Here is a 23,995-nt window from a genome sequence, read left to right as displayed (position 1 = left end):
GGGCTCGGACGCCAGACGTGCTTCATCCAGCATGCCCCGCTGCTTCTCGCAAGTTTTGTGTTTTTTAACGAGTTCCACATTAGTTCGTACAAAATTTTGTAACACTGAAAGTAAGCATGGCTATGGTTATAGTGGCAGTAGTAAAATTTCCTCCTCCTGTTGCAGAGCACCCGCTCAGCCTCGCTTTAGCTCGCATTTAGCAGCAGCGTTTGTCAGAGAAGCCCCCTCCCCTTCCCACATTTATTTCCATGGTAACCCGTGGAAGGCATTCTGCAGCCTCAAAACTACTTTTGCTCTTTCATCATGCAAGCTGGCATTGTCAAGGGCTGAGTGTATTCCTACAGCTCTGAATGAATATATAAAAAAAGGCTGAATTTGGATGGGCAGTTGTTATTTGGGAGGCCCTACAGCAGGAAAGAACGGGCAACCTTCAAGTGACCTAGTGTCCGTACGTGGCTTAGTAAGGAAAAACAGTCTTGCTTCATTAATTGATTAACTTGGAGGGTGGTGGTTATCAGAATTATCATTCTGTGAAGTGAATGCGGCAGTTTCCTGAAACAGCTTCAAGGTAGGGGGGAAAACGGGCAGATGGCTGGCCAGGCTTTGCTGGTGAGCTGCTGGTAAGCTTGCATGCTGTGATCTGTTGCAAACTGCTTTCTCATGGGTTCTTTAATGTCTTTTCAGGTACCGTTTAGAAAATGGTGTCTTTACAAATGCCTGCTCTTTGACTATATAATGCATTTGCCTTTTATTGGTGTAGAAGTGGGCATATTTAGCGGCATTTAGCAATGCGTGGTCAGTGTGAGCAATGTAGAAGCTGGTAGTAAAGCGTTTGCTGTGTTCCCTGCCGTAATGAGCTGGATTGATTTTATGATCTCTTTGCATGCTTTCTAAAATCCGTATTTATGCAGCATTTGCGTGGAGATGTTGAGAGGATTTGATTATATTTGAGCAGGCTAAGGCTATTTGATTGCTGTGTGTGATAAGAGTAGCATGTGGAACTGGTAGTACTTTGTAAAAGAAAAGCAATTGCTTGCAAACAGTCTCTGCAAATCAAGAAGAATGAAATGATGTTGTAAGTAACGATTTTTTTAAATACTCTGAAAGCAGGAACTTGTCTGATATAAGCATTGCCAGAAACATTTCAAACATATCCTAATCTTGTTTGATAAAATTGATTTGGCAGATTATTATTCTTAATTTTCTGCTTGTATCTGTTTTCATGTTATCTGAGTACATGAATCATAATGCAGTAATAGTATTTATTAAAATATTTGAGGGATACTGTCTGATCAAAGAATCGTGTTGTCATTTCATTGGCTTGTGGCAAGCTGGCAGGATTTTTGTTTTTCCTTGCATTATTTGGTTGGGAAGGGGTAAAAATGTAGCTTTCTTCTGAATATGTCTGAAGTACATAATGGCTGTGAAGTCACCATGACAACATGGGGACCAGGATCAGATTCTCCCTCCACCCCTTCTCTGTTTGGTTGTTTTCTAAGTATTAATGCATTTCCTGAGATGTTTGAGGGAAGGGGATCTCACAGCTCCTGTAGGTTCAGTACTTTCAGTGTTATCCAGCTTTTAGGGTATACTATGTTTGTAGGGCTTTTTTGTTAAGCGCTATCCAATAGCTATAATTCAGTGTGCAACTAAGGTGGAAGCTAAACAAGGACATGAGCACCTGCAGCAGGAGCTAGGTGTCTCCCGTGGTGCCGGTGTTGCAGCCCTGAAAACAGACTCATGGTCCTGGGGCTTCCTGTGTTGTAGCGGCATCACCACGTGCTGTGCGGAGCCTGAGGACTTCTGAAAGTTGTGTGTGAGCATATGTCTAAGGGCATCTCCGTTCAGACAAGGATGGAGTCTGACATGAGCTACGGGATGGGAAGAAAAAGCCGGGTCATGTTGAAGAGATGAACGGCTCTTTCACCCTTCTTTGCTGAGGGTGCTGAATGCACCTACCAGATGAGAGGAGATTTTTGCAAGATGTGGTGCTGGCTGTTCTTCCCACCTGCTGAGACTTACCAAAGATACATCCTCCAGGGTAAAGTGAAATCTGCGTTCAGTTCTTCTCTCTGTCCTCACCTTGTGCAAATTTTTCCAGCCTGCCAAGGGCTGGACTGTACAGGAGGCTTCAAGCTCTTCTGAAGTGCCAGCACCCTGCAGAAAGGAATGAAGGCTTAGAGAGGGTGCACAGGAAAGGCAGGGACTGTGGCATAGTGGTTCAGAGGCTCTTTTGGGAATGGTGGTGGGAGAGCCTCTGGATTCCAGTCTCCAGTCCCACAGCCGTTGGCATGTGCGTGGATTGAGACAGCTGCTTACGCTGTGGTTAGTGTTTGGGGTGACCCAGCTCCCATACTTCGGGGATCAGACATCTTATCAGGAGGTCTTTCGCTAGTGCTGCCATCTGCCTCCTCTCAGCAAGGTTTGTAGGATGGGAGTGATGGTGTTTGCTTCATATTTGTAACAGAAACCTGTGTAATTTGTAGGGAATTTGGTGGAATAACATGTAGTAGTAGATGTTCTGCGGAGATGATGGAGGTGACATTTCCAAGTCAGCAGAGATGGGTAATTAAATACTTTTAAGATACCTTCATACTTCTTGAGGGGAAAAAAAAAACACACTGTAATTTAAAAATCATTGTAATTGTCTCTTGTGCCTTATCATATGTAAATCTCGAGAAGCATACTGTCTTTGACATCTTCCTAGAACATATGGGTTTAGTTGCTCTTGTGGCAGAGTTGTGAGCATGTTTCAGTATTATGTCAATGAAAAGCAAATACAACATGACAGAGACTTTTGTCCTTGTCATATTACTGTACCTTCCTGACATGAGAAAATGAAGTTCTGTAGGTTTTCCCCTCCACTCCCATCAATCTGAAGTTTTATTTGCTGCCAGATAAGTGATATAATGACTTTTTATTATTATTATTTGGAAGAGTGTTGAGTCCTGTCTAACACTGGGGCTGTAGTTTCAAGTAATGTTTAACAGGAATTATCTGGAGCTGGGGAGGGAGAATGGTGCCCTTTGAAGAACCGCATGTCTACGTGACGCTGCCTATTTCCCCCTCTTCTAAATATTACCTGATGTTATCATTTTGCATATAGCAACGGTGCAGCAAATACAGTCCTTTGGAAATTCATCTCGAGTATCTGAGAAAAGATTTCATTTGAGCCAGAGGCTGAAAACAATGAGATAAATCAGTGATGAGAACAAGTAAGAGCAAGAGTCTGATGGAGTTAGGTTATACAGACTTTTGTGGTTACATAACTTGCTTTCAGGAGCCTTAAAGTTAGGAAACATACCTTAAATGCTAGAGGCAAAAACTTGAAAGTCGTGAATTTGGGAATAGAATTAAAAAAAAAAAAAAAGACCAGACCAGAAACAGATCTAACAGATCTCAGCTGCTCCCATCACTCCCTTTGCATCTTCTCTGCTTTGTGTACCTAGAAATACTGGAGTTAAACGTGGCAATTGTGTCAATTGCATTCTTTTCTGAGAGAACCAGGAGGATCATTGTCTGGCTTTTGGGAATAAATTACTCTCTTGTATGCCCAGGGTTTGAGCCAAGCGTGGTTCTGTAAGGAAATCCAAACCAAAAGAAATCCCTGTGGATATCTGAAGGTCCAGTGGGGTAGGGCAGATTGACAGCCTATGTGTCATTGCAGCATTCCTGGTATTTCAGGGTCCTGGAGATTGAAATGATGCTTTTTACTCCATGTCAAGTCACCAGTAGTGTTTTAAGAGCCCACTAACACTCACCTCAAACCAACGTATTTGTATGATTGTTTTCTATTATTTTCGCCCATTTTTAAGTGGAGTAAGCAAAGGCTCGCGTTCAGGCTTCTCAGGTACAGAATAGGATCATGTTTTTTTTGGTATCTTTCTAGGAACAACCTATGTTTGCCCTGTGTGCTAGCTTGCAATGTAATCCTTCTCCTTGGTCTTTCCTTAAAACACGGGCAGTGCTGGTGCATGGACTGCCACAAAGAACTTGTCCAAAAATTCTTTCAAAGTTATAGGGTGTATCTCACTCCCTACACCAAAATTGGCAAACTCAACATACTGGGTGAATTCATTGTTAAAATTCAATCCTCTTTTTATAGAACTATTGATCTTTTGGTTTAAAAAAAAAAAAAAGTTTCTACATCTGTATGTTCCAATGGGAAACCCAGATGGAGCATCTTCACTTAAACATGGAATCAGTTTAAGTTTCGTTCCTACTAAAAATACAGATGTGGCATTAAAAGAAATAAAAGCTGCCCACAAAGTGATCGGTTTGGAATAAATGGTCCACTGAAGGAACTGTACATCTCAACTTCTTTGGTTTATCAAAGACTAGTCAATTTTAACATGGGTTAAATTCTACAAACAAATGGCCAAAATGCCATGGTCTGAAAAGGCAGAAAGATGAAACTGGTTGTTTTGTTTGTAGATGTAACTTAAAAAGCAAATACAAGGAACAAAAATATTTTTTAAATGTTTTTCAGTACTTCTGGTTCTCACTGAAAGTATTTTATTGAACAACAACAAAAAAGTAATTTCTCAATATTTTTCCGTGCCATTAGGCAACAGTAATTGACACGCAGAGCTTCTGCGTGCTGGCCAGTGGTGGTGCTGCGAGCCATGGCACCGCCAGGGCTCTGCATGGCACGGGACCTGCCCAAGCTGCCGCGCTGTGTTGTGGCGAGGTAGGAAAAGGCTCAGGGCCCAGTTCCACTTCGTGCTGACTCTGGTCTCTCTGGCTTCCACCCACGGTGCAGCCTGCTTTCACATCGCCTCCCCATGCCACGGGTGAGCTGAATTAATCCGCAGTTGGGTCATTTTATTGATCCGAAAAAACTTTATACCCAAGAATAATGCAGTGCTTGTGGTGGAGGGGGCAGGACAGGAGGACTCCTCATTTTGGCAGAACAGTTAGATAAGGTTACGTGTAGTAGAAAACTGCATCTTTAGTGCCACTGTCAGCATCTTGCACCTGTGTTAAATTCTGCCCTCTAACACAGGACTTTCCATTTCTTTTTGCTGTTGAATGTTGGGTGTTGTTTGTGAAAATGTACTTTTTTGGAAATGTCATGAGAAGCAGGGCAAATGGCAATTGCCACTAACATGCAAAGAGATGCAAGACACGGAAGACTTAAGGGAGTTCACAGCCTGATCCTGCAAGGTGTTGTTTCCCTAAAAAAGGAGCCACCTAGTGCTCTTTTGGTTATTTTAAGCAGTCTGGATGGAGAAATGCCGAGCAGGGGGTTCAGTTCTTGGTAGGATTGGGCCCTTAAAGAGTTAAACGCACAGAAGTACTAATCAGTGAATATTTAGGTCATGGAGGACTGCGACTGGAGAAAGACTGAACATTAGTGACAGCTGGTGTGTTTTAGTTTGGTAAGAGAATACTGGAGAGTATCTTCTGCCTGGTGTTAACACTGCAGTTTGAGTTTCTAACTATGCTTTCTGCTGCGTTTGTGTTAGCTGTGCTTTGCAGCAGGTGAGGTGTGGAAGGGGGCTCTCAGTGGACTTCCAGGAATCAGGATTTGTGTCTTTCGTCACAGCCTGCAGCCCTCCTCAGAGCTGGGTTCCTAAGAATAGCTGATGTTTTGAAGATTAAGTATGTGTATTTTGTTGCATTTTTGGGGCAATGCTTGCAAAAGTCCACAGCTTACTTTCTGTGGGGCTCTGGACCCTAAACCATTTCTCAACCATATTTGTAGTCACCGGTTTGAAAACTGTGGGTGGGATGTTTGCATGGTCCATGTTGTAATTGCCATCCTGTGAGCAGTCCCAGTGAAGCCCAGGGATGGCTCCCGTGTCTTGCTGTTTCTACACTCGGCCTTGAAAGCTTTCACTTGGACTGCAGGGCGAGGTCTGCAGGACTCGGGTGCGGCCTGCTGCGTCCACCCTCTGCCCTGGGCCAGAGCCACCACAGAAGCTCAGGGTGACTGTGCCTGTGTTAACTGTTAACTCAGGGCAGACTTCCACCTGAGCATGGACGTGCCAGTATGGCTGTAAAACCACGGAGCAGGACGCAGAGGTCTCAGCAGCAAGGTGAGAGGGGCTGGGCTGTGGCGGTGCGCCATGGTGGGAGAGGCGCAAGGCCGCAGGGCGCACTGCCTGGATGCTCTCCTTTAAGCCGCTTGGCTGCTGACCCAGCCTGAGAGAGGCAGGGTTTGGTGCTTGGGGACATCTCCGTGGGTGATGCTTAGCGGCAGGGCGGTGTTATTAGGGCTTCCTTTATGGTTGGTGTCTCTACATACTTGGGAAAAGCAGGGTGCATGTGGGTAAGGAACACAGAAACACTTACCCCTCTAGCAGTGCCACTGAAAGTGCCCGTGTTTCTGGGAGGTTAAGATTCGTTTTGGAAGCAGCTTTATTTCATGCCTTTGGTTATTGTGCTAGAATTCATAGATTGTCATTTGGTGAAAGTAATCCTCAGTAATTAATTTTTTTCTCATCACTGGACTTCATGTTTCTAATTAGTTTCTTCTCTGCTTCAGGAGACGATTATCTATATTTGGAATGAGTATTTTTTTCACTTTGTTTAAAATTGCTCAAACTACACTATTATCACCAGTGTTCATGGGAAATTAAAAACAGCTAGCATATAGGTATTATCCCTGAGTAGTCCCCAAGTCCCTCTGCACTCATGCTTAGCAAGCTAACTTTAAAATGTCAGGAAAAGACAGGTGGATATTCCCATTAATGTGGGAATGTTTTCTCCCAATTTCTCGTATAACCAGGAAAATGGAGTTATGTGTGTTTTTTAACTTTAAAGTAGAAATGAATGCCATGTACTTTGCTGTATAAACTGTAACTTTCACATCTTCCTACTTTTACAATAATCTCGTTGGCAATCGTTTTCAGAATGGATAGATCAAGGCAGGGGCATCACTGGTTAGATTAAATGGTGTCACCTTTGCAATTGAGAAAGACAGAACATTCACAAAATTCAAGTGTAGCCATATCTAGAGTATTCTTGAAATAAAGAATTTTAAGAGCATATTTATAACCTTGATTTGAAAGATTGCTCTTCTATGGGAAAATAAGTCATTTCTACCCCATGCATTTTCTGAGCAGCAGTGTTTTGTGCCTGTTCTTAGCAGAGTTTTCTGATGGAAATGTTTCATTACCTTTATTCTGTTACTGTTTTTAAAATGTAGAAATACAGTCTGGCAGTCTGGAGTCCTGAAGTAGTCAGCTGACAGTGAGATTACCTAACCAATACATCCTAAGGTATTCTTGCACTCGTGTGTGTATTGTGTGCCCGAAGCCCAGCAGTTGGGGTGAATGTGCATTTTTAAGTTCGAGGTAGGGTGAGGGAAGAGTAAGAGAACATTTCAAAGTAGGGTAAATCCTCATCCTTTATCCCTCTACAGTTAGGAATGAACTAAAGAGTTCTCTCAAATAGTATGGGAATCTGTTTATTAAATTAACGTGAAATGGGCTTATCTCTAAGCCACTTATTTAGATCTAGAGGGACATGCAAGTCTCAGACTGTGTGTGTCTGCTGACAGTTTGAACCATGCTCAGAGAGAAGGGGTGAAATCTGTGGTGTCAGAAGGCAATGTCATACACTGTGTGGATTGGGTAAAAATGTGGTCAGGTGGGGAGAAAGATGTCTATTGACTTTAAAGGAAAAAAATGTCAGAGGAAAAGCATTTAAAAAAAAATGAAGCTATGTGTGTTGGGAGCTTTTTGCAGATGATTTTTTCTGCTGAAAACAGTGGTGGCTGGCATTTATTTACCTGTTGGCTGAGTTGTCAAATGGAATAAATAGAGGGAAATTGTATAATGTGCTTTTATCACTGACCTCAATGTCATTCACTGCAACTTTGGTTTTTTTTTCTTTTTTTACTACATCCTGTTGTCTCTGTGATATTGCTCATGGTGAGAACCTACATTTAAAGCAGGTAATGTTTTCATCCTTGTGTAATTTGTGCAGTGTTTATGCATCAAAATTCACAGTTCCATGGACAAAAAGGTAGTCATGCTGTGCAAGTGAAGAGCCATCCTGAATGTGACGGCAAGTGTCCCCTACCACCAATCCCACGATCTCCTGCGTGAGCCTGTATGGTGTGTAGGTTGCTCAGCTGAGGAAAGTGGGGAAGGGAAAGTGAGGTGCAAGCACACAAGCTGAATGTGTCACCGGTTTATCAACGCGGCATCAATGGCTTCAGTGGTGAGGCAAAAAGATGACAATCTGCTGTTGGGAGAATGATTCCTTTGACAGGTATAGGCAGATCCATTGCTACATGTAAAGTGGTTCCAAATAATGTAAATGCAGGGAAACAGCAGAAGGTTATTCAATATATGAAATGCAGCAGGTGTAACAATTGTTTCTCTTTAATGTAGAGGAAGTTTGCCTTCAAAAAAAGGAATATCTCAATACCTGCAGAGAGAGAGATTTTTTTCCACTGGCAGGGCTAGCAAAGAAAACCTGAAGAAAGGCTTGTCTGCCTTAAAGATTCTCTTATTTTTATCCATCCATGCCAATTTATCTTAATAACAAGTCAAAATAATAAGTCCTTTCCAGTCTACAAAAATTTGTATTGCCCATGTCCTTTGGCCACAGAAGGTTATTTTCTTGGAAAGGTGTTTGTGCATTGTGCTCTGGGTGTGATTGGCTAGAGATTAACTTTCCAGTCCGTGCTTGCTGGACTCTTATCAGTTAAACCAGTTAAACTCTGGACTTGCTCACCATTTGGGAGTACTTAAAGGGAATGGCAGGAATGCACGCTGTGGTTGGGATGATATTTGGGATCTGAAAGGTAAGCGTGGTCTTTGGCTGCGTGTCAGGGCGCAGGATGATCAGCGGGCAATAGCTGCTATTGCAGCCAGAAGATATTACAGGGCAGCTGTCTGCAAATTGCAGAATGTTAGCCCCAAATGAGTTCCACACTGCCAGATCTGCTGAGCTTCTGGGCCAAATTTTGACTAGGGAAGTCGTCATGGAGGAAGAGTTCAGATGCATCTTTTGGAGAGCTGAATTAAACATAACTTTGCCACAGGTTTACTTGTAATAATAGTAAAAATTAGATTGAATGAGTGAATGGGCTAACAATAGCCGCCTAAGGGTACCAGATTTCATGTTTTCTTTAATCCCTGGACAATCAAGCTTCATTCATATTGAGTTTTCTACCTCACTACTTACTATTCCTCAACACAGTGATGCGTAACGTAGGCAATTCGGTTTTGCAAGTCAGTATTTGTTTCTTGCAATGCTAAAATATTGCTTTCTTGTTTATCCTCCTCTGATCGTTCCACTATGAATACTTTCTTTGGTGGTATAGATTACATTGCTTTCAAGCTTGGTAATTGCATCATCTTCAATGTGCAGTAAAATTTAAGCCATTGTCCATCCAGTGAGGAGTGTCTGCTGATGAATAGCTGCATTCTCTGGTACTCAAACTCGCTCCAATTCATCTGTGAAGAATTGGATTTGGGATGTTAATTATCCAGACAAATCAGCAATTGGTTTAAAGCATTGTTAAGGACAAAGCAAAGGATAAATAGCTTCTGCAAAATATGGCATTGTGAAATGATACTGATAGTAGCTGCTGTGATTTGTCTGTGTGCCTCTGAAAGCCTTGTGCAGAAACACAAGCTTAGCTTTTTGAGATAATTATCAATAGTGAATACTAACCTATTTCTATCTCTATGTTAAAAGACAAAAGAGAAGTTCAGTATGTGCTCTGGAAAAATAAACAAACAAAGGCAAGCTAATTCAAACTTCGGCAGTCCTTCTCCAAAGTTTCATAGATTTCCAGGTTCGTGGTTTTATGCTATACAAGAAATGTTTGCAAGGCAGGGATCCAGTCCTTAGAGCTGTGTTGAAGTGAACTGCATGTTGGAAGAAGTTTGGGAGTCAGACTGGGGGGAATGAGGATGTGTGCATGTATGTATGTACGTACATTTAAGCTACAGTAATGACAGGAGTGATCCAGCTCACAAATTTATTCTGTTGCAGAAAGTTTGTGAGAAAGGAGGTGAATGCCCATATAAAATAGATTTGTGACCTTATGAATAGTATGTTAAGCTCATTTGTAGATAATGAACTCATTCTTGTTTGAGGCATATTTCCTAACGTAAGAATAACCTTGAAAGTTTGTTCATCTAAGAAATTGATGCAAATGGTTATGTGATATATGCAAGATCTTTTGGTTGTGGATGAGTGCTACTTATAAGAGAGTTTTACCTTTGCTTAGTGAGACTTGCCTCTGCTCAGTTCATAGAAGAAACGTTTATCTTTATTAGAAAACAGAACATTTCAAAAATCTCTAGGAATGAATTTGCTTTCCAATTATAACCTCTGAGTCAAGTGAGAAAATAGAATTAATGCTGCTTCTGTATGTTACCACCTCTCTGTTTAGTTCCACAGTGGTTAACGGGTGAGCTGCTAGCCTGCCCCAATTTTGAGATAAAACGTGTCAGTTTGAGGTTGCCTGTTCTCTGTGATCACCCAGGCAGCAATGGCAGGTTTTCTGAGGAGGCAGTAATTTGTTAAGCTGCAGTGACTGGGGCACCCATACTCTGAGTGAGTTTTCGAATGAATCCAAGTTTTGCTGGTGCTCTGTCCTGCTTGGAGTCAGCATCCGAGTGGGGAGGAAGCTGATTGTTTTTCTTGGTGGTAAATCTTTGCCTGTGTTTCTTCCTGTCCCTTGCTGACTTCTGGAGCTCTTATTGCTGATACCCATCGTATGATGCAAATTTAGGTAGAATATGGGTTTGGACCTAACAAAAATGGAATGGAAAAAATTATTTACTGCTCAGTAGGTGGTACCACATTGGGGTGACTGTCTGCACCTCTGTAAAATGGTGTGAAGTGCAAATTGAAATACTCAAGTTTTACAGCCATCTTGCAAAGGAAAATAAAGGTCATCAGTTAAGATTAGATAGGTTCTTACCTACTTTGCCATTCTGCTAGTCACAGGCTGACCTTCCTTCACAGTCCTCGGAGTCTGATATCCTGTTAAAGCTTGTAGTCATTACTGCTTAACGCCGGGGCTGAGTGTTTCCAAAGCATTGTCTGCTTATTCCAGAGAGCTCCCAACCCTGTGGTCTCCTTCCTTCCTCAAAAAAGGGAGAAAAATTAGTCACAGTAGGGACAGAAATGGAGCTTCAGTCCAAGCTAGAATAAATTTCTTGACCCCTGTGCTCCAAATTCTCCCTGTTGCCACTGCTGACCCCTGATCACAGGGAGGACTGCGGGGTCAAGTCTTTGTGTGTGGATCCATTCCTCACTTCCCAGCACAGCACAAGCTCTTTAAGTATTGCACAGTGAGTCAGCCAGGGTAGGAACAAGTGTCCTCACCGTGCCTCTGCGCTTACTGCTGCAAATGGGCCACGGGGATGGGTTGCAATGTGTGTGCAGTGTGTTGGGGCACGCTGAAAAAGGCTTACTCCAGTCCTTCTTGTATGGCTTTTCTTTGTCCTAGTGGGTTTTCATTCCCAAGGGCAGGACTTCTAGCCTTTTATCTGTCTGTGCAATGTCATGGAACACCTGTGGTGTGGTGTAACTAATAATGGTGATGATGGTCTCACAAGGCAGGATGCCTCCCTGGGGAGAGCAGGGCTCCTGCCCCCACTGTTCCCTGTCCTTGAAGGCCAGATGGTGGTGACTTAATCGACTTCTTTGCATCCTCTTTGAACACCAAAGCTACATGATTTGGCAGCCTTGTTACTCCATATGCAGATGTTATGAGTCCTGCAATTGGCCTTTCAGGTGATTTTTTTAAAATGTTTAAAAATTATATTTTTTTCCAAATGCCAAAACCCAGTAATTTTAATTTAACGTTATAATTTGTGTCTCCAACATATCACTGAATAAATTGGGATTTTATGCCCTTAAATATAATTCCAATTTAAGTTCTGTGTTCACAGAAGCTAACTTAGTGTTATGGCTCTAGCTTTTATATTTGTAATTCTGAAATGTTATGAAATAAAAAATACGTAATTCTATAAAGAATGAGAAGCCCAAGCTTATAATGCACTTTAGAATATGTGATAGATGGAATTGAAAAGTTGATATAAAAAAAAAACACCTTTATGTAGTTTTCACAGTTAGAATGAATTTCTTGATTTAACTGTAACCTAACGAGATGATCTTGGAGGTCTTTCCAACCTTAATGATTCTATGATTCTGACTGCTGTAGTTCCATCACCAAATGAAAGCACTGAACTGAAGTATTTGGGGAACCTCTGCAGTTGGGTCACTTACTTTGAGAAGTACATGTGTATACTATGCATGCTAAAATTCTGATATTACTTAGTGGGTTTAGATGACATTTAAAGAATTCTAAGTTTACCAAAACATTTATTGGAATCTACTAATTACAACTTGTCAGGGTAGAGAACAACTGTTCGTTAACACAGTGTGTGTGTGTTACACCTAAGTCAGTCGCACTTTTCTTTTCCTTTTCTAATCTGTATCCTTGTTCCAGGAGATGGTAGATGAATTTAGTTTTTCTCTGTTGTAGATCATGTGCTCAGTGCCGTTCTCTTAAGATAAGCCTGTTGTGTTTATTTTCATAACACTTACCTTTGGTGAAGCCGTATTACTTTTCCCATTTTATACCTAGAAACGGAAATGCACAAAAGGATTAACTCCAGAGAGTGAATTTATCCTGGGATATGTGCATTGTCACGGAGAACTCTGTCCTGAAGGTGAAGGCCATGATGGTTGAAGCCAGCATTAGGAGATTATCTCAGAAGCAGCTGTACGGGAGGGTGAGGAGCCGCACGGGCTGCAGCCGCTCCTCAAGGCTGGCTTGTGGTGTAGGCTGGGGAGCGTCAGGCAGATGCCGTGGAGTCAGGGTGGGCCTTCAAGCTCTGTCCTGGAAAAGAAGCAAAACTGTGGTGTCAGAGGAAAAGGGAGGAAGGAAAGCCCTTGTGTGTGTGTGAGACCTGCGCCATAGGGAAGAAGGGCCTGTAAGCTAGGGGAAAAGCAAAGTCACCTTGCCTTTTTGTGCATCGGGAGAGCCATAGATGGCTGTGGTGAGGAGAAAGTATGGCTACAGCCATTTCTAAACAGTCAGTCAGGAAATCGCCCTCAGTGACTCTTGGTAAGGAGCATTCTGCAGATCACGCTGACCTGAAGAATATGACAGAGTCCAGGACGCCCTGTTTGTTTTCTTTCTGAAGCACTGTGGTTTAGAGCACGGGCGTATGTCCCCTCTCATCTGTGACTGGAAAATCAGAGACATTAACTGGGATTTTTTCCATTTGTCTCTAGTTTTATTCCAGTTCTTTTGTCAGTGACCATGCGTCCTTCAATGAACAAAATACAAGGTAGGTGGTTCAAGCTCTTCATGATCATTAGTGCAAATGAGCTCTTAAATTAAAAAACACCTCAAACCGATTATTTTGCTTGGTGATGATGGCTTTTCCTCTGTCCCAGCCCATAGCAGTACCTTCCCAGAGCTTTTCCATTCTGGAGCACGGCTTCAGCTGAATGAGCGTGGAGCTGGCGGTTTGCCACCGTGAGGTCTGCCGTGGCTGTGGGACTGCCAGCAGCTCAGACAAGGGAGCTCTGACAGGAGAGCTGACCATGTCCATTTAACCCATGGAAATCTTCTTGGTGGCTGTCCCCTTCCTTCCTGGCTTTCTGCAGAGAGAACTGTCACTGCCTAGCACAGGAGGCGGAAGGACGTCACCAGTGCAGTTGGCGTGTGTTTATGGAGGCCGGATTTGGAGACAGGGTGGTGAAGCCTGAGCTCTGAGCTTCTCTAGTTGGCCCCAGTTTATTTACAAGCACAGTCACATTGTTTAAGGTGTTTTCTGAGTGGTAACTTTGTTTGGTGACAAGAAACGTGTTTTTTCATGTTTTTTTTTTTTTTCACACAGACCTCTGGTGGCACTGGGCAGTGCTGGGTGAGCAGCCGTGCCACAAGCCGGCCTCCTCCGCTTCTGGGGCTGTGGGAGCAGGCTGGGCTGGGGCAAACGCAAGGCCATCATTGGGCGTCATTGCAGTTTGCCTATGTGCTTTTTCCTCTTTTTTATTATTACTGCTGTTTTGTGAAGGGATTTTGAGGTCTCGCTGATGCTGAGCAGTATGCTTCTAAGGAAGCAGAAGGTGTGCCATGGAATTTGAAGGGGTACAGGTATATGTTAGTGTTTATTGCTTGATGCGAGCTCGTTTGTTCACCTTAGGTGTGAAATTATGGTTCTAAAAGGTGGCTCATTCAAAGGTGTTTTTCCTTGTGATGTGATATTTGCAGCAGTTCAGGCTAACCGGAGCCTATAGATGATAATATAGCTGATGAAGAAACAACAGCAACAAAACACATTTATCCATAACCCCTTCTAAGGAATTGATACAATTGTGACGATATAAATAAATCATACTTTGACTGTCGAGGAATATAAGAGATCAGAATTATAAACTCATTGCAAGTCATTCATTACCTGAACTAAACTTGCAATAATCTTTTTTTTCAAATTTTCTTCTACTATGAAAACTCTCTGTATTTTTCTTAACAGCTTCTGAGCTTCTGTAATCAATTTTATTCTTAAGTCATTCCATTGTTTCCAGGCATCCTCTCTCCTTAATAACGCAGCTTTGCCAGCAAGCATACATTGTACACATTGAGTATTCTCCATCAATAAAAGGACAATATGGAATAATGAGGCAGAAGTTTCATGAAAACCACTAATTATTGAAACAATGACTGCCATACAATAAATGCTACTTTATGCAATATAATTTTAAACACAACTGTTTAGATATGTCCTGAGCAACTAACATAGTTTATAATTATCCTTATCATCTATACACTTATATTTGAAAATGCTAGTTGCCAGTTACTTTTCATGTAATGACAGACCAGACTCTTTCTTAGTTTATTTCAGTATTGAAGACTATCAGTAAGCAAGAGAAAATGTAAATTGTTTCCGTGGTATTAATTTGAATGCACATTTGTGGTAATGATCTGATTCTGAAATTGCAACATGTATATATATTTCTTTAAAATCATTACTAGCACAGCTGTAATCCAATTTGAGATCATTTATGATGTGATTTTTCTTTAGAACAAAGATTTAGCAGTAAGTCACAACGATTTTAGTGTTTGTGATTTACAGAATGTCCTTACGGCTTGTAGCTATGGATTTGATGAAAACATGGTTATAAATAACAGGAGAAATGAAATGGTTGCTACAGATACAGTAAATTAACTAGAGTTTTGTTGGGAAAACCAACAATAGATCTTTTTACTGTAGCTTTTTTCTGTAGTCCATGTTACAGGCCTTTGAGTTGGTGTTAACTTTCTTTGGTGCTTGCCAGGGTGAGATAAATATAAAGGGTGCTTTATACTATCCTGTCTGCTCTGGGATCCAAAATACTGGAGCCAGTTCAGTGGCTTTCACTCTCTTCCAATTTATTTATCCCTGCCTTGTTTTGGTGGAACACCTTTAACCTCTCTGGGTTCTTCATCCTGCTTGTGCTTGAGTCCTTAGAGACAGCAGGTCATGGTGTAAAAAAGCACTTATTTAGGCCAAGAAGATGCAAGTGCAAGCAAAGTAACACTTTATGCTCAGTTGCTCCATTTGGAAAGTGCATGATAAGCTTGTATACCTCCTTGGAAAGGGGAGCAGTGTTGAGCTTGACATCAGGAGTGTCCGGTGCAACATGCCTTTGGAACAGTCTGTCAGATCTGTATCTGCTGGGCTGGTCTCTGGTGGAAGCAAAGCTCAGAGCCCGAGGCTGCGTAGTGGTGGTAAGGACTGTTTTCTCTAATCTCTTGTATTTGCTCCAGGAGTGCCACTGTGTCAGTTCAGTGGGGGTTTGGGATGAGCCTTGTTGCGGGAAGTGGTGCCTTATCTCAACCACTTTGCTTCCATGTGTACATTGAGGGTTTCTCAGTGTACCTGGTGCGAGATAGGTGCGCCTAACGTTGTGTATCTTAAGTCATGTGTCATTGGGTAGGAACTGAGACAAATCAGGCTCTGCTGTACAAAATGAGCAAGCAGTTCAGCAGTGGGGGGCAGGCCAGTCTGTGGCGAGCCCAGAAGAAAAGACACCTCTGCTCCTGGGGTCTTGGCCCACGCTCTGCTGACAGATCGGTATAATAGTATATTTATTCTGGTTAAAGCCCCCATGGAGGCCTAAAGCAGTCACAGTGAAACATTTCTTACTTACTGAGTGAGATACTAATGAACAAAATGTTCACACAACCAACGGGTCTTCTATGCAAGAGTTGTCTTCCAGCAGACAGGGGAAGGAGCTGCAGCATTTGCAGACACGATTGGAGGTTTGCTGATCCCATTGGCTGAGAAATCGAGGCAGTGGAGCCTGGACCTTTGGTCACCATTGAGGGCTGCCCAGAGTCTCCAAAAGGTGACATCCAGGACCCCGGTGGCTGGACCTCTCCGAGGCTTCCACAGTGGTGGCTGCGCTGCTTCTTAAGGAACTGAGGGTTAGGTAAAGTCTGGCTCAGATATATTTGCTCCAGTAGTACCTGTGAGGGCAATACCCTTATTTAGTATTGAATCTCACAGGGAGGAAGGCTACCTAAGTGTTTCAGCTTTTAAACGTGTAGCAGCCAAGTATGATGACTTTGTTTGAGGTACCTCAAAGACTCCATGACCCTGTCGTTTTCTGTAAAGGCAGTAAATTTCAAATAGAGAGTTACCAAGCAGCAGTAAGAGCTGAAATATGTTCTCCTTTAATGACTATCATGAACTACTGGACATACATTACTGTGAAATTGTTCTGTATTTTGCAGTGAGCAGCTCTGCTACCAAAATAGCATATCAGTTTAAGAATACTCTTTACGCTTTTCAGTAATGAGGCTGACATTTCTTAAATTCTTTAGTACGAAGTGGCTGCACCTTATGGTAATGGAGAAGAGCTAGCCCTGCCTGGTAAAGCATAGCTCTCTAGCAAAAACCTGAGCTCTGTTTTACCTACTTTTATTTAGTACCTCAATAGACTTCTGAATGAGAAGATAATTATTGGTTTACTAAAACCAATAAAACATTTCAGGATTAAAAAAAAGAAGCCAGTTAATTGGGACACTGTTGGAGATGCATTATGCTGTCATTAAATCTTAAGCAATGGATAATTTTTACTCTCCTTATTGGCTAAATGAGAGTTTGCTCATTGTAGTGTGTGCCATTAAAAAGATTCACAAGCACATCAGCAGAGGAGTGTGAAAGAGTCCTGCGTGTTGCTTTTGTCATTAGTAAAAAATGTAATAAGATTCTAGTAACTGAAGAAACACATGAAGCCTTTTTTGGTGGCACAGTGTTAAAAGAAGGCTGGAGTCTTGATGATAGTGAGTAGTGTCTGGCTGTTTTCAAGCTTCTGTATTAGTCTTGTAAATCACTGGAGGGTGGGCAGTGTAACACTTCTCCCTCTGTTTTTCCTTCCCACCGTATAAATAGTGCTGGGAGCTGCAGATCTGCCATCTTTCTCTTTGTTCTAAGAAGAGAATCCCCGAGACAGTAAATCACACAGATGCAGGTAATCTGAGAGGAACAAACCAAAGTGGCTTTGGCTGGGATAATTTGTTTGTGTCTAACCTGTGTAAAATCTCTTCAGATTTGTACAGTAATGGATTGCTCTGGCATTGCAGCTCCTGTGTTCAGGCGGGACAGGTGTGAAGTCCTGGGAGTGTTATTAACTTGAAATATGCTCTTTGATTTGCATAATCAGTGTAATTGTAAATCAGGACTCTTTCATCGTAATGAAAAACCTGTTACCTGTCAAGGAAAAGCATGCTCTGTGCTCATCTGAGAAGGTCTCGGGAGCGCTGGGTTGCTCTGCCCGCCTTCCTCTGTCATGGTTCAGCACCTCCTGCCAGGAGAGGGGCCGTGCTGTAGGCACCTGGGGTCAGTGCGGGCTCGGAGATGGGCAGAATGATGAAATGGTAGCTTTAGCTTAGGAAATCCGTGGTGAAAATGAGTTTGAAGTTGCAGCTATGTCCTGTGCTTCACCCTTGGTGACCTTTCAGCCGACACCTGACACCACGGACGGGAGCCAAAGGCAGTGCTATGTGGGATGGTAACTCTGGGGGGGCCGGGTGGTCCCAGGGTAAGCATCCCAGGGATGTATAAAAAACAGCCGGGCTAAAGCTGGAGAATGGAGCTAGACTGAGCTAACAGCCAGAAAAAGGTGGGATGAGAAGTGTGTTTGGGCCTGTGAAAGAGGAAGAGGCAGGGAAAGGTAAGTTGAAATGCTGCTGCAGATCGCAGTGGTGGTGTGAGGGAATATTGTAGTATGGGATTGGGAATAAATTGGGGAGAGGAGAGCATTATCTTCCATCCTCTTGCAAAAGAGAAAAAGTGGAATGAGGTGTTAGGAGTTAATGACTTGTGTCTTTCATTATACTTGCAATGAAATACATGAACAAAAATCCAGTTGTCCTTTCCCCTTCTGAAGTGGGCCCCTGCAATGCCTTGAGCTGAACTGGGGCATCTGGACCTTGCCTGCTACAGGAATTAAGTCTGAAATCTAGTACTGAATTTACACACGTTCCTTCATGCTTCAGGAGAGAAAAACAAGGCTTGTGTGCACTAAAGAGATGAGCCTGGCTACTCTTCAGTTCTTGCCTACTTCTGTGTTGTAGAGGGATGTCGCTTGCCTTCCCTGCTGGCTGCCTGAAGTCCCCAACGTGTGCTGTCCCTGGTAGGGCTTTTGTCCCATGCAGTGTCACTCTAGCTAACATCTGCCCCGGGCTGCCTCTCCTTGCCTTTGTCACTCTTTATGCTGCAAACTTTACGTCAGTTAACCTGCTTTCTTCACTAGATGGAAGAGTCAGGTTTTTTCTTCTTCTTCCTTTGATGTCGGTGTCACAGAAAGTTACTGTGCCTATCATTTTGGCCAAGAGTAATTCAATTAAGCCATTCAGAGGGAAAAGTCAGGCAAATGCTTCCTTGAGAAGAGTGAGTTTGTCTTAGCCTTTCCTTTTTGCTTTGATAAATCACAAAAAGTTCATAATACTGCCTTCCAGCCATGGAGATTTATCCTGCAGTGTTACTTTCTATATGCCTGTGTGAAGAGCAGCCTGACTGTAGATTTTGCAAAACTGTGACCAAGCTTGAGAATTGACTGAGTCTCCAACACTTGTGTTAGAAATTAAACGTTTTTTAAATGGAAAAGCTGTTTCCTGTATCCCTTGCAGGAATTTCACTTTAAAATTACATGGCCAAAAGTTGGAAATCAAACCTGGTAAGATGTGTACAGATTCTGAAATGTGATGGAAATGCTGTCACACTGCAGAAGTTACGGGCAGCCTCCTTTGTCATCAGCTGCGGAGACAAAAGCAAGGGCGAGTGATACTCCCTGGAGGCATACAAAATATAAGTAAAATTAGAAAGAATTATCTGAGGACGCATTTGTCCCAAAAGAGCGGCAAAGAACTTAATAGTCACTGCTTAGCTAACACTGAGAAGCACCCATTTTCCTGTCGCATCAGTCAGGTCATTCGGTGTGTTACGGTTGTAAGCCCAGATGGCAGGGTTACAGATGCGGGAACAGAAATCAGAGCTAGAAGCTAAGGTACTTGAAATAAGCCACAACAGAGAACACATGACTGCCTAGAAAAGCCCCCCCAACAAAACAAAAAACCCACCAGCCTCCCCCAAACTCCACCTGAACTCCGGCAGCGTTCAAGTTCAATTCACCCAGCAGTTTACTAGCCGAGATGTGATTGCAGTTGGAGTTTGCTGCTCTGGGGACTTGTACCCATGAGCAGTGCTCGGATAGTGCCAGTGCATGGTTAGGAGCTGCGAGGCTGGAGGCTGAGTCCGGTGCCTTCCTGCGGGGAGGTTTGGCTGGGCCCCTGTAGGAGGGGAGGTCGGCACCGGGCAGGGTCCTGCAGCTTCCTCGCTGCCCCCACTTATGTAACGGGACGGGGCTGGGATTAAAAGGACAGCAACGTGGTTTTCGTGTCGCTGGTAACATCAGAAGACCAAGGTAAGCGACTGCTGACTGTGATACCGCATCCTGTTTCATACAGGAAAAGAAAATATTTTTGTGTTTGGGTTTTAACATGCCTATTGTTAGTTCTGACAGGGGAATGTGCTCTGTGGTGCCTTACTTCGGTTTCTTTCTTATTTTCCTTTTAAGCAAGCATATTTTTATTCTGTTTATGGCTGTTCTCAGCATGGTTTATCTGGTCACTACTTCCATTCCTGCAGCCTCTTTTAATCGCCAGTGTCAGGAACCAGCCCTGCTCCCTTTTCCCTGCTAGTTTTCTCCGTTGGTCTCCTCTTCGGGGAGGGTTGGCTTGGCAGCTGCTATAAAACTGCTGCTTTTTTTGCTAGGGAAAAATGGCCTTCCACGTGGTTAATGATAGATTCAGCTTACTTGTCCTGGAAAGTAGTTTAAAGTTTCTGTCTGCTGTGAGTTGACTTGATTCTGTTACACCCCGGCAGATATTGTCCTTCTGCTGTGGTGTGCATGTGAAATATCCAGACAGTCCTTTAAGAGCCCTGGCGTGGAGCTGGCTGCAGACGGGATGACGGCCAGTTGTATTCGAAGCGAAAGAAAAAGCCCCAAACTATCAATGAGTGCCTGGTGGGTTCTGTTGACTCCTCTTTTCCTTTCCCCGCTGTGGGGCTGTGTGTAAGGACTTTCCAGCAGCTGGATGTCTGAGATGTGCTTGTGCTTTTGCCTTTTCTTTTCCTTGTCACGTAATGAGAGTGAAGATAGCAGTAGGGATTCGCTGTATACCCCTACTTGGAGAAGTGCTGTAATAGAGAATTATATATGAAGCTCCTTATTTCTGTCATTTGAAGATTTTCTCCTGACATATATAATTTATAATACGTGTATATATATATAAAAGCAGAGCAAACACTTATCTGTAAGAATCACTTCTATGGTCAATATCTGATAGGTGTCTGTCAGCTTACCGTGTCTGTGGGAGGAGACGCAGTGCCCGAGGCAGCCAGGAGCAGCTGTGCCCAACTGTCCAGGACGTCATCCTGCGGCTGCTTCCTGTGTTGAACTCACAGTGTGCGTGGTAATTCGTGCTGGTCAAATTTGGGTCTGGGCACTGAGGTTTTTTAACTTATGTACAGAAAGCAAAATGAGCGCGGTGCTGTAGTGCCCTGTCAGGACAGGGGAGAGTGGGATGAGAAGTATTTTAATGTGGTGAGTGATACAAGTCGGTTGAAAAGCTAATTCTGATGGTGTCTTTAAAGCAGCTGTGGAGGAATCCCTGGCTGTGTCATCAAGTGTGAAATGTCCCAGAGGAAGAGGTCTCAAGTGGCATTGCACGGGCACCTGGATTCACTGTTGTTCTGGATGTGGAAATAAAAACAGCACTGTCGTGAGAGATAGGGTGATGGTACTGAAATGAGCTTGTAAAAACAGAGAAGCACTGGAAAAGGTTATAAGTCAACACGGAAATCTCATCCTCTCCTGAAGAGAATAATAAAATATTCAGTGCCCAGACAAGTACCATTAATTTCAATGAATTTCATACCTACCTGCATTTGTGGATCTTCAGGATGAGCGTGTATTGTAGCTCTGCTTAGTGAGTTAGTTTTAGGACTGATACTCCTACAATTGGCCTTTGGAAGTGCTTTAGAGAACAACAAAAAGTCAGAGCTAAAAACTGATTCCTCAGAAACGTCTATTTGGATTCAGATGATGAAAGGCAAGGAGCATAAACTGTGTGCCAGTGCCAGTAAAGCATAGCCTTGACTTATTTGGGTTAGCATGCAGTAATTTGCTTTAAAACAATCTGATTATGTTAAAGGTGGGAAATCTCCGTGTAAATTTATGTGACACTGTGACAGTGATGTTCAGTTGTGACCCTCAGGACGCTACAGAAATGTCTGTTCGAGGAACCGTCCTCACCCAAGGCGTTTAAAAGTTGTCAGAGCAAGAGAGAAGTCTGCCAAATCCCAGAGCAGAAATGCTGTGGCAATACAGGTCCGGGGGTTATTGGTCCTTCCTGTGCTTTATATGCACAAATTTGTTTATTTTAGCTGGTTTGTTCCTTCTGGGAGAAGATCGACTTTCTTCTGGGTATATTGCTGTGTGGTTGTAAGCTGAACCAAATCTACCAGATTTCTCACAGCCCTCCTCAGACACTGAACAATTTGGTGTGGTTTACGAACTCCCTGCTTTCCTCATAAGGACACAGCATATCATTTCCCAAGACAGGGCTCTGCTGGAGGAGCTGTGACCAGAGGGAGGGGGAGAGAGAGGGCTGAAAATTGTCAGGACTTAGGAAAATCTTTTAACCAGCTCTGTCCCTGCTGCCTTACATTCCCTGTCATTTCTGTGGGCAGTTTCCCAGCAGATGTAATGCCTTTGTGGTCAGAAAGCTCTTCAGACACCTCATTCAACCCTTCTGGGGAGGTTACGTGCGAGTGCACCTGGGGCAGTGCCGCTGTGCCATCCATGCAGAGAAGCCGTCTCAGAGTTTCAGAGCTGAGAACTGGGATTTCTTGGTTTCCGTGGCATCTTACTGCACTTAACCATGCTTGCCTTGATACTGAACTGTACCTAAACAGAAAGCGTTTTAAGGAGATCTGGCTTTATCTTCTTTACTACTTGGAAAGATTCAGGATTCTAAAATATCTGCATCCTGTGTATTGTGTTTCAGACACGTATGAAGCTTAAAACCAAGGAGCCGGTTTCTGCAGACTTGCAGCAGTCTCCTTTAACTTGTGCCCAGTAAAGCTCCTCAGTTCGCGCTTGCCACGTTTGTATTCTTTGAGTCACCTAACCACACTGGTCGTAGGAAGTGGGATGGGGGAGGCCAGTTCCTGTGAGCATGGCATGGTGAGCCGTGAAATGAGAGCTGCAGAAGGAACCGTTCTCCCTTTTTTTTTGGATGTCCTGTAGGCTGAGCAAATAAGAAAAATGTGGGTGTCTCTGCTCAAATACAAGTAAGTGATCTATGTCTCTATCTTGATAGAAAACTGCAATCCATGTCAAATTCTTGCCTGCTTTCAAACACAGTGTCCTCTTGTTTGTTTCTGTTTCTGAAAGCTTACAGTGAGAGCTTTGCTGTCACTCTTTTTACTTTCTGGCATGCCAGACAAATAGATGTCATGAGAAATAACCGTCATGAAGTCACCGAGCTTGACAGAAGGGCACGCGTGTGGCCCTGCAGTGTGGCTGCGAGCCGTGCCGGTGGCACCGCGAGGCTCTGCTGGCCTGGTGCGTGGGTCCTGGGCAGGGGGAGAGAGGGTTTTGGGTGGGTTTGAGGAGGATGCTGGAGTTTACCAAGCAGGGCAACAGGGAAAAGAAGGGCATGCCGATGGCAGCGTGGGGAAAGGCTCAGCAGGAGCTGGTCTGGGGCAGGGCACCGCGTGAAGTTGGAGAGAGGAGGAAAAACTGTGTAGGGGCAGGCTTTGGGGCTGGGAGCACTTGAGGGACGGCACTGGGCATTTTGTAACTGGCTGTAAGAGGCAGGGTAGTGCTCTGCCCTTGCTAGAGGGGACATCTTTCTTTTGATTTGCAAGACCAGTTTCTTTACAGTGTGTTGTACCAAAGGCTCAAAAGACTGGGTTTCCATACAGTGTAGCGAGTGCTTTAGCTTCTCTGAGCAAGTCCTTACAGACGTGTCTGTGACGCTGCCTGGGCACAAAGGACAAAGTATTATCCCACTCCACAGGTTCCTGCTGACACAGGGAAGGCGTAATCAGCACTGTTTAATTTGTGACAGAGTTGTTCTTAGCAGGGTTTTCTCATTCAGAGGCATGCATTAGCTCTGCCCTTGAAGCACTTTGCTTTCTAGCAGTGGGCCTCTGCCTTAAGAACAACACCAGCCTCTCCTCCTTGAAAGGCTTTTGCTAAAGAAGGAAGGGACAAAGAGAGAGAGAGAGAGAGAGAGAGAGAAGTTCGCTATTGGAGACAGCGCTAGGAAATGCCCGAGTGGGTGGCTCAGTTGAAAACAGAGATGCTTGAACTGGGAATAATGAAAACCTGCTAGAGGAGGTTAGAGGTACATCCTGTGGGCTCAGTTTGTAGCCAGGCTTTGGGAAGGGCCAAGAGTAAGATGTCTAGATAAGGAGAGCAGTTTTCAAAATAACTCCAG

At 43.5% G+C, this 23,995-nt stretch overlaps 1 protein-coding gene across 5 annotated transcripts in view; it reads left to right on the top strand.

Annotated features, from left to right (window-relative positions):
- The window catches only part of FGD3 (FYVE, RhoGEF and PH domain containing 3), a 111,909-nt gene that overhangs the window by 29,484 nt on the left and 58,430 nt on the right, over nucleotides 1–23,995 (top strand). The window contains exons 1-3 of one of the 5 annotated variants that reach the window (XM_035558186.1): nucleotides 18,601–18,618; nucleotides 20,370–20,511; nucleotides 20,834–20,952. The exons of 3 other annotated variants lie outside the window; for them this stretch is intronic. In XM_035558186.1, coding sequence (XP_035414079.1) covers nucleotides 20,453–20,511; nucleotides 20,834–20,952 — 178 coding nt within the window. In that variant the 5' untranslated portion in view covers nucleotides 18,601–18,618; nucleotides 20,370–20,452. Of the gene's footprint in view, nucleotides 1–18,600; nucleotides 18,619–20,369; nucleotides 20,512–20,833; nucleotides 20,953–22,733; nucleotides 22,842–23,995 lie in introns of those variants that run through there. One more of the 5 variants, XM_035558188.2, reaches the window with a different exon arrangement.

Source organism: Cygnus atratus, chromosome 10 (assembly GCF_013377495.2).
Source record: "Cygnus atratus isolate AKBS03 ecotype Queensland, Australia chromosome 10, CAtr_DNAZoo_HiC_assembly, whole genome shotgun sequence".
Lineage (NCBI taxonomy): Eukaryota > Metazoa > Chordata > Aves > Anseriformes > Anatidae > Cygnus > Cygnus atratus.
The sequence above is the reverse complement of the archived record's forward strand: the minus strand, read 5'-3'. Positions and strand labels throughout refer to the sequence as shown.